Genomic DNA, 11,141 nt, shown 5'->3' on the forward strand with positions numbered 1-11,141 from the left:
TTAAGGGTGGCCCGACACACCAGCGCACCTCTGAACGTGGCGTGATCACAGGGCCTCAATCTTCCTTCTCATCGCTGTGGCTGAGCTCCGCACACCCCTTCATTTATCTTCAGGCAGTAGAGGGTGGAAAGGAGAAAGAGGACATTAAAATCACTTGAAACTGAATGGGAACAGACAGTCTTGTCCCTGTCTTCACTCCATTTGTTAAGTTATGTTAATTTCTATCAAATCCATTCAGTGAGAGAATGACCCAAGCAGGCAACAAACCCATCTGCATTTGGACAAACCAGCAATGGTATCTTTGAGCCAAGTGGATGGGGAAAGAGGTTTAAGAGAAAAAGCGCCAATCTCTGCCATTGCTAGTCTGTTTATCCCTCCGTCCAGTACACATTAACATCTTAATAGGAATGTGTGTTAAAGCACGTCTTAAGACCCCTCCTTTTCCTTTTGACAAGCGTGAATTAGGTGTCAAGCAGATTCCCTCTGACTTTAATTGAATCTGCCTTCTCTCCAAAAAAGGGAAATCTGAAGTCAAACTAGCCTATTAGGTTTATCAAGTCATGTTTTGTTGGGTTTGACAGCATCATCCCTACATCCCACCCCCACCCTTCTCACACAGGAGTTGTTTATGAGGTGAGATTGGGTGGGATGTTGTACAAGCACACCGCTCTGTGCTTTCTCGCTTTTCGTTATCCTCTAATAAGTTGTGGCCTGCCGTTTTTGTTTTTTGAACTCCCCCAGGAAATCCCCTCAGCTCTCGGGCTCAGGCCACAGATGAGAGCGGGAGATTGCCGTGGGTAAACACGGGAAGGCTGATCAACTCCTCGTGACTGGATTACCAAGCATCGGATTGCTCAGTCGAGACATCCTTCCCTTCGCTTCCTTTCCCTTCTCATCGTGTTTTTTTTTTTTTTTTTTTTATCTAGTGAGATGTTTGGAGTGGGGATGAGCCCGTGGATTGATAAAAACAGTACATGGACCGTTAGATGTAGAAGAGAGTTGTCCTCTCTGTTTGATATTCCTAGGACTTGATTTTTATTCAAACAAAGATATTTTTTTTCTGTTACATTATGTAAATATCCCTTTAAAACATAAATTGTTTTAAAGTCTTGGAAACACTTTATCATTCCTCCATTATTGTGTGTGCGTTGGTTTTAGTCACTTTCACAACACAGTGCATAATTTAAGGTGTGGTGGAAATGACACTGTGGTGGAAATGTTTAATATTATCAGGAAAAACTTTCTAAAAGTCCACAAGGCCAAATGAGCCCATAGTTAAAGGAACACTCCTTTGAGCTAAACAGAAAAGTCTGGTCCAAATCTCAAATGTTGAAAATTAACCGTTTTAGTGACATGGAGATCTTTCATGCGTTTCATTGGCCAGCTCTAGAGCGATGTCGCCTGTCTATTTTCTCTCAGTACTACTCTTCAAACGCTTTAATTTCCGAGCCGAGTGTGAGATATTGATGAAAAATTTTGCTCCTCCTTTGCTCTGTGAAGAACCAATCAAGTCCACAAACCAGCATTAACTTTGGGTTGTCATGGATCCCTACACTTGATCAATAAACTTCACATATCATTACGCCGCGCAGCCTCAGAGGCCTGCCTTGTTCTCGGGGTGAAATGGAATAAATCTTTGTTAAAAATCACACTTTTAGTCTTAAGGGCAAAGTGTATTTCTTTAGCTCTGGCTCCAGCTCACAGTTTGTGCCAGATTCGTCTGAGTTGTAGTGAGGACTGTAGTTGACAAAAGAATATAAACAACAAGGCCTGTGCCTTCAGAGCTCCACTGTCACACTCATAAATGTTTAAACTATTTTCACTCGCACGCTATCTGTTTGCATCAGTTCTGCTTGTTGGTGCCTGTCTATAGTTTTGAGGTCTTATTTCAGAGAGGTGAATTTCAAAGATACTTGAGTTCCTATTGCAGGCTGTATTTAAAGTCTTTTACACGTCACACAAAACTTTTCTAACTACATACATGTTTGTTTGTTTGTTTTTTACGGGCATGCTGCTTATGTTTACTGTACAATTAAATGTTCCCCTTTTCCTAACTTAAAAAAAAAAAATTGTTTCATTTTTCTAATGATTTACTTAATTCCAGTGATATTTCCATTTTCTCATTATAGCTTATAAGAGTCTTTGTTCATGATAGTATACAGTGCACCCGGAAAGACACAAGTGCACTTTTTCCACATTTTTTTGCTACAGCCTTATTCCAAAATGGATTAAATGGATTATTTTCCTCAACATTTTACAAACAATACCCCATAATGACAATGTGAAAGAAGTTTTTTTTTAAAAAAAAAATCTTTGCTCATTAATTAGAAATAAAAAATGGAGAAATAAAAATCACTTAAGTATATAAGTATTCACAGCCTTTGCCAGCTATGCCAAGGTGCATCCTGTTTCCACTGATTATCCTTGAGATGTTTCAACAACTTGATTGAAGTCCACCTGTGGTAAATTCAGTTGATTCTTTGAAATTATTTGGAAAGGCACACACCTGTCTATATAAGGTCCCACAATTAACCTCTGTGACAGGATTGTATCAATGCACAGATCTGGGGAAGGGTAGAGAACAATTTCTACAGCATTAAAGGTCCCGCTGAGCACAGTGGCCTCCATCATCTGTAAATGGAAGAAGTTTGGAACCACCAGGACTCTTCCTAGAGCTGGCCTCTCAGCCAAAATGAGCGATCGAGGGAAAAGGGCCTTAATCAGGGAGGTAACCAAGAATCTGATGTTCACTCTGACAGAGCTCCAGCGTTTCTCTGTGGAAAGTGGAGAAACTTCCAGAAGAACAACCATCTCTGCAGCACTCCACCAATCAGGCCTGTGTGGTAGAGTGGCCAGATGGAAGCTACTCCTCAGAAAAAGGCACATGACATCCCCTATGTAGTTTTCCAAAAGGCACCTGAAGGACTGTGACCATGAGAAAAAAATGTATCTGGTCTGATGAAACAAAGATTAAACTCTTTAGCCTGAATGGCAAGCGTCATGTCTGGAGGAAACCAGGCCCCGCTCATCACCTGGCCAATACCATCCCTACAGTGAAGCATGGTGGTGGCAGCATCATGCTATGGGGATGTTTTTCAGTGGCAGGAACTGGGAGACTAGTCATGATCGAAGGAAATATGAATGCAGAAATGTACAAAGACATTCTTGATGAAAACCTTCTCCAGAGTGCATTGGACCTCAGACTGGGGTGAAGGTTAATATTCCAACAGGACAATGACCCTAAGCAGACAACCAAGATAACAAAGGAGTGGTTAAGGGACAACTCTGTGGATGTCCTCAGATGGATAGTTCACCCAAAAATTAAAATTAGCCTTTAAAAATTATTTAAAATTATATGATTTACTTACCCTCAAGTCATTCTAGGTATATATGACATTATTATTTCAGATGAATACAACCAGTTATATATTAAAAAAATGTCCTGGCTCTTCCAAGCTTTCCCATACAACCTGAGCGTGAGGTCCTGCAAAGAAGAATGGGAGAAACTGGCCAAAAATAGGTGTGCCGAGCTTGTAGCATCATACTCAAAAAAGACTTGAGGCTGTAATTGGTGCCAAGGGTACTTCAACCAAGTATTGAGCAAAGGCTGTGAATAAAGCTTTTATTTAGCAAAGATCTATCCAGTTGACCAAAAGTGACATTTATAATGTTACAACATATTTCTATTTTAATAAATGCTGTTCTTTTGATCAAAAAATCCTGAAAAAATTGATCAAGGATAAGAGAAAAAGAGAGTCTTCAACATTGATAATATTTAAAAAGGTTTCTTCAGCACCAAATAAGCATATTAGAAATATTTCTGAGGGATCATGTGACACTGAAGACTGGAGTGAAAATTAAAGTAAAAAATGTTTCAACATAGGAATGTGTCTGTTAAATGTAATTTTAAAATATATTAAAATATAAAACAGTTATTTTTTGAAATCGTAGTAATGTTTCATTAATATTAATTTTTAACTGTATTTGTAGTCCAATAAATCAACCTTGGCGAGCACAAGAGACTTCTTTAAAAAAAAAACATGAAAACGTCTTACCGAACCCAAAATTTTAAACAATAGTATACATATTTAAGATTGTTATAATGCATTAAACATTATATACAGGCTTCATATGCAGTGTAGCATACCATTTTCTGTTTGTTGTAACTGTTGCAAGTAACACATCATCTCTTGGCTCTTTCTCTCAGATTCACAAGCAGGAACAGAAGCACAGAGATCGTTGGACCATGCGGTTATTGGAGGCGTGGTGGCCGTCGTGGTCTTCGCCATGTTGTGTCTTCTCATCGTTTTGGGACGATACTTTGCAAGACACAAAGGTAATTCAGCCCCCAGACAGTCTTTCTGGCACATTCCCAAGGTCAATAGACTTTCTAATTATTTTGAATAAGATTCAGGATAGGCACAGAAGTCATTCTACTGTCGAAGCTCTGCAGGTGCTTTGAATTGGCCCGTGGCTACGACCACATTAAGGCCACTATCCCTCTGAGTGCACCGCGCTGTTGTGTTCTGTAATATAAAGTGGGCGCAGCATCTCCGATTTTCATCAGGGCTACTGCCTTCATTATCACGCCACAGACTGAGAGGATGGGAATAATCCCACTCGGAAATGAAGTTTGAAGTGGATTGCTTATTCCCACCACCTTGTAACACTTTCCAAGGTTAATTCTAAAGCGCAAAGTCAAACCGAACCCAAACCTGGAGAGGATGTTATGGAAATTTCCTGAATTATTAGCCACAAATAACAGGGTTATTCTTCTGAGTACGTGTCGATTCTTTCTTGTTTGTTTTATCTAATAGCGCTCGATCTAGAGGGTCAGGTTTCATTTGCCGTGCTGTAATCAAAGTGTCTCCATCATGGGGTATTCGTTTGGGAACGTATTACCTGTTGTTCTCACTCATGAAAGACAGTATAATGCAACCAAGTGCAGTGTGGTGAAATAAATGGCTTATTTATGGGCAGGTAAAGTCCCTTGAATCGACCCTCACTCTAAATTAGAGAAGCTGCTTCAGATGGTCTTTAATCTCTCTTTTTTTTAAACCCACAATCGCATCAATCAGAGGCCCTGAGGTACTGGAGATATTGCTTTTATCAACACACTTTTCTTTGAAACCCACACAGGCACCTACTTCACACACGAAGCCAAGGGGGCAGACGACGCGGCGGACGCTGACACGGCCATCATCAACGCCGAAGGGGGCCACAACAACTCGGACGAGAAGAAGGAATACTATATCTGAGTCCCGAGGCCTCTGTTGTTCTTAATATTTTCTTTTGTTTTTGGCGGGAGGGGGTGGGGCATGGGGGAACTGAGATTACGGAGTTTTTGTTTATTTGTCCGTTCGATTGATTTCCTTTCCTGGGGATTGAATGACGTAGAATGCTACACGGGCAGCTGAGAAGATGTAGGTATTTGTGTTATACAGCGGGATCGGGGTCAGGGATGGGGTTTAGGGGTGGGCGGGATACCAGATGTTGCCAGATATGAGTGTAGAAAGCGTCACCACACAGCACCTCCCCAACTGCTGGTATTTTTCGTTCATTTCTCGACCATTTGCAGAAAATTCTGTGCCTTGTTCTGAATTTCTTTTCTTAGTCATGCTTTAAATGCCATTGATCATGTCACACCCCTAAGCCCCCCCTCCCAAAACACACACGCACACAGACCACATCTCTGATTATCAACGTGTTGTCGGCTTTCCTATGAAGGTACATGAGTGCACACCTCAATACATTCCCCTACACTGTGGGCATCTCCTTCCAAACATCATATCCTCTGTACTAAGAGCAGGCCTAGTCACATGACAGCGTTTTGATTTACTCAATCCCAGGTCATCAGCACCATGAACGGAAGTACAATCGGCTTCCTTCCTTCCTGTCCCCCAACAATTTAATGAGACCGGTGGAGAAGTGATCCTGGACGTTGCACCTGTTTTCCTTTTGACAGGCCGCGTCTGCATTGCTGCAGGCTGCTTTTATCCTCTGTTTACTTCATTTCCTTTTTTTGTTTAGTTTTTTCACAATTATACTGTATGTGCCAGTACATTTGAAGTTAGGAACGGGCAGAGGTGCAGATGAATGGTTCCCTCTACTCTGCACCCACGGAGGCTTATCGCCGTGTTCTGCTCAGCTAGTCACAGCCGAAAGCCCTCGCAGTTATTTATTGTTTCAATATAATGATGTCTTAGGTTCTGTCTGCATTTCCATTCAGAAACGCACATGCCATAATGACGAAAGAGTTAACGTCACTGAAAAAGGTCTAAATGCTGTGGCTTACGTTTTGTTTTCTCGTCTTATGCTGTAATTTTTCATGCAGGGCTGCTGAAGGTGACCCTCTAGCACACGTAAATAACTACCTAAAATTGTGTCAAAGCGAGACGTTTTCTGCTTTTAGAGTCTTTTTTGTTCGACTCAAGAGAGGAAGCGCCACAACCATCATGTTTGTAGATGTACAGAGAGGGAAGATTTGGAAATGATTTGATTACTATAACTTTACTACCTTAAAATGCATTTTAACAGCCAAAAAAACATCTGCATTTGTGTATCTCGTTTGTAGGTGAGTCAGTGAGGATGTGACATCGATGTTAAGCAGTCCAACAAGTGTGTAATGGTATATGATTGCCTGTCAAGTTAATTGCCTGTTTGTTCTTCCTCAGAGGAAACGGTGGCAATTGCAGCTAGCTTATCCTAGTGGTATTACTATACGAATATAAACTGCCCAAATATCCTAGACTCCATGGTGCGAAAAAGCACCACAGCAAAATAATTTCCTCTTGAAGTGTAAACAATGTGTTTTATTGTTTATAATTGCTGTGATTTGTTCCTCCGGGTCCCTGCTTATGCACAGTAGTCCGGGGCTTGAAATGAGGTTAGTTTGAATGGAGAGTGAAATGGTCTTTATTACCAATAATGTTAAGTAAAAAAAAATAAAAATAAAAAAGTTGAAAAAGCTTTTAACAACATTCCAAATATTTTATGAAAACAGTCTGCAATGTAATTAGCCACATATGTGGATTTTCCCCCTGTATTTACAGTCGTTGTCAACTCATGACGCTAACCAAAAAGCTCTGCCGACACGCTCAAGTATCACGCTCTCTTCGCTCCTAAGAACACATTAGACATTTCACTAAAGCCTAGCTACAAACGTAGCACCCGCTAAGGGTACATAATGTAAGGTGGTTAAGATGTCTAAAGTACTTTTCCTAAAGAGAAGTATTTCTTCTCATTTCCTCATGACTCTCACTGTAGTGTAAGTGAATTTAGATGCCATAGTTTAGACCCTGCTGAAACCAACCTCAGTGTGTAAATAAAACGGCGAGGTTGAGAGGGGAAAACACTCTTGTTTGCTTTATTTTCTTATTCAAAAAAACGGGAAAAAAAACACGAGCATCCACTGAGACGTTTTAGAGTATGTGCATTAACCATGAGAAACACTTTGGACGCGTTTGTTTTTACGTAGAATACAAATCCGAGGGAATGTCTTGCAGCTTGATGGTTACCGTTGCAGTTGAGATATACAGTTGTGTGGCTTGTGCTTAACTAGTGAGCATCATTTAGCTTTGGTCTGGCAGCTTCTGAACAGGATTTAAGACATCCCTTCTCCTCTTTTGCGTATGTGAGAGACATGACATCAGTATACTAATTTGTGGTATTTAGACTGGGCTGATGTACATTTTGTTCAACTTGTTATGTTAGACCTGTTTTAAATGTGATTTAATGTGGTTTAATCCACTCTACTAGGCGTTGGAGAACTTCAGATAGACGGTCGATGGGAGATGCGGTTATGCCAGTGATCTATTTTGTCATCTGTTTCTTGTACAGCAAGTCGAAAAAGGTTTAATTGAAAGTGTCCAAATATAACAACTTGTTTTGAGATGTGAACTGGGTTCAGTTTTAGTTTTGTCGTTGTGTTTGTTGTTTTCATTGATTTAATTGTGCCCCCTTGTTTGATAGTGCAACAGTGTTACTGCTGGAACTTGATTTGATTTCTTTTATTTGAACTTGACAGTTTCATTTAAACCCTGTCTCAGGTTCATGTACAACAAAACGGTATGTTTGCATCTCAGGTAGAATGCAAAGTTATGGCCCCTGATTAAGAAAGTGGAAAATAAATACAAACCGGATCAAGCTGGATCTCAAATCAAATGGAGAATTTTATATGTTTTCATTTTTGTTGTTGTTCTTGTTTGTTTGGTGCACTATAAAACATGTACGTAATGTACATGCTATGTTGAGTATTATCTTTTTTTAGACCTCCTTCACACACAGAGAGGACTGTAAAGGACCAACCCCTATCTCATGGGAAAACGTAATTATTTTACGAGTTTTAGAAGAAGAAGAAAACTAAATATGATGGTTTACCCCTAAACCTGTCCCTCAGTAGGGCGTAAGCAGATCATGCGAAAACATACACATGAGATTATACCAATTCAGCCCAATTCACCAAAACGTAAAATAGTTACGAATTGCCATGAGAGTGTGTTGGGGAAAACAGGCAGTTGACAAGTTTCTTGTTCTGGTTCCAGATAGGTTGGAAAGTTTTGAACGTTTATCATTCATTGTTTTTAGGTTGGTTATTTTTTGTCTATCTGCTGTACTTGGGCAATGTTACTGTGTATTAATGAAGAAAAATGATATCCACATTCCCATACACATTTTGTATTTGTTCATATTAGACATTTTTACAAAAAAAAATGGAGAGTTCTTGTCTTAATAAAAAAGAAAAGATATTAATGTTCAAAGTAATGGTTGGTTTTGGTGGTGTTATTTTTTTTCTGTGTTACATAAATCTTTTGAAGGTAAAGTCAAAATTCTAAAAGCGTGACTGCAAAGACATCTATTTTGCTGCCGTGAATGATCTACACAGCACTGGGAACTGAATCCATTTGAAAACTGACAGCGTCTCTTCAGGAAAATGTGCTACGTTTATCTTGCAGGATGCTTGTGACATTAATGTTTGAGATTCACCATCTTCCATCTTTTTTTCCACAAGAGATTGTTGCATCAACTATTCCTAAAATATCTTAAGTAATTTAGCTAATCTCAATATCCTGTCCAATGAACATTAGACTACAACAAAGACGCAAATGCTTACATCACGTGATCATAATGATTTTTCACAGTCTTTGTGCTGTATGGCACAACAAAGTGTTGAGTTTGCTCACACAGATATTTAAAGGTGCCATAGAATTTAATGATACAATATGTCAAATTGTTCTCTGATATCTACATAGAAGGTATGTGGTTTATGTAAGAGTAAAAATACTCCAGATATGGTCTTATATGTCCATTTACAGCCCTGGGATTTGTCCCTAGACTGATTTGGGTTGTTATTACTTTATTTACTAATAATAATAATAATGTTAAGCTCTGCTCTGATTGGCTGCAAGGCTTACTTCGCGCGCACGCACAGAGAGAGAGAGAGAGAGAGAGAGAGAGAGAGAGAGAGAGAGAGAGAGAGAGAGAGAGAGAGAGAGAGAGAGAGAGAGCATGCACATAGTTGCCAGATTGCAAATTTTAAGTAAAATTCTGGACAGAATGTGTGTTCTTTAAACAGAAAAGCTCTGTTTGGGGGATTTAAATGATTGAATTCTGGCAACTGCAGTTTGAACACGAACAATATTTGGTCAAGTTTTTTTTCATTTTAGTGTCGCCTTTTTTGTCAGTGACATTGCATGTTTATATAGTCACAGTTATTGTTTAAGGATGTTTGTGTCATCTCATCTCGTCTTGTTTTAGTAATCGGGAAGAAAAAAAAATTAACGAAATGAACACTAGTCAGAGCAAACTAACAACTTTGAATTAAAACTATATCCTGTTATAGATAACCATCAGCCATACCTGTGGGAAGGGTATGAAAAGACTGCACTGCCTGGAACATAATATTTACATCCATGATCTGCCATTTTTGCTATTGTCCTCATCTTCACAATACCTTCAAAACTTCTGATGATTCTGCTGTGCAGGTCCATGGTAATACTGCCTGGCCATGAGCATGGGCTGAGCATGCAATTTTGGGGGCATAAATATTAATGATCCTGACTGATATGTGACAGTCGGTGTTATGTTGGGATTTGGCCGTTTTTCATTGGCCTTTTTCAAGCACAAGATTTACATATGAAGAAGGAAACAGTGGTGTATGAGGCTCATGATATGTCAGTTCCTGTACAGAACTCTTAATGTTCAACTATCCCAAATAAATACCGTTTTTCATTCAATGGCTTTAAGTAAACTCATTTTATTTCTAAATACATTGAGACGGTTGCTAAAACACCCCAGGATAATTTGCCGGCCTTTAAAGTTTACTTCTGCTTTAGAGTGTGTTCAAGAAATCCAGTGGAGGCTCACGCTTTCCCATCTCCCATTATCCTCATATTCTCCAGCTCTGTCGCACTTTTGCATTGTGCTTTTATTCAGCTGATCTTTGACCGAGGCAGCCTACAGAAAGAACATCTCTCCAAGGTATAGCATGCTCCCCGCCGCTTCTTTCTCAAGCTGTCTCATGCCCGCACCCTGACCTCGCCGCCCAGTGGCAATCTCAGCGACACACTCTGCAGATGCTGACCTTGAGTTGTAGCTTTTCTTCTTTTTTCTACCTCTATATGATGCCTGGTTTTTGATTGCCTGAGCAGGAGCTCAGCACCAGGGTTGTCACACTGCCAAGGCTCAAAGTCACCCTCTGCTCAGATAGGAAGGATCTCAAGGTACAGGCAGAGAGGAGCACAGATGTCACGTGGAATCATCTCCGTTCCAGAGAGAGACAGAACCAGGTCTGGGGGAGAAGAGAGCGCTTTGTGGCTCAAGGCGGTGACAGGATTTCATCATGTCCTGTAGCTTTGCTAGATTACAACAGAACCTGTAATGTTACACTATATCTGGATTAAAAATCACATAATACATTTTTATGACATTTCCTTGTCATTTTCTTTTCATTTAAAGTGATATTTCACACAATTCTGTCATTTACTCACCCTCATGTCATTCCAAACCCCAATGCTGTTCACTTCCATTGAAGACAAAAAAAGAATTTTGATACTTGGAAGCATATAGGTCCTGGTTATTACAAAAACAATGTTTGTTGACATATTTACACAGCAATGACATATTTACAACCTGATATTTTT

General features: G+C 39.8%; 1 protein-coding gene across 4 annotated transcripts in view; it reads left to right on the plus strand.

The window, feature by feature from the left end:
- The window catches only part of cadm1a (cell adhesion molecule 1a), a 323,756-nt gene extending 314,993 nt beyond the window's left edge, over nt 1-8,763 (plus strand). For all 4 annotated transcript variants that reach the window (XM_067423006.1, XM_067423008.1, XM_067423007.1 and 1 more), the window contains 2 exons: nt 4,208-4,336; nt 5,140-8,763. In XM_067423006.1, the coding sequence (XP_067279107.1) occupies nt 4,208-4,336; nt 5,140-5,258 (248 nt within the window). In that variant the 3' untranslated portion in view covers nt 5,259-8,763. The remainder of the gene's footprint in view (nt 1-4,207; nt 4,337-5,139) is intronic.
- The last annotated feature ends 2,378 nt before the right edge of the window (nt 8,764-11,141 follow it).

Source organism: Pseudorasbora parva, chromosome 18, assembly GCF_024679245.1.
Source record: "Pseudorasbora parva isolate DD20220531a chromosome 18, ASM2467924v1, whole genome shotgun sequence".
NCBI classification, from domain to species: Eukaryota; Metazoa; Chordata; class Actinopteri; order Cypriniformes; family Gobionidae; genus Pseudorasbora; species Pseudorasbora parva.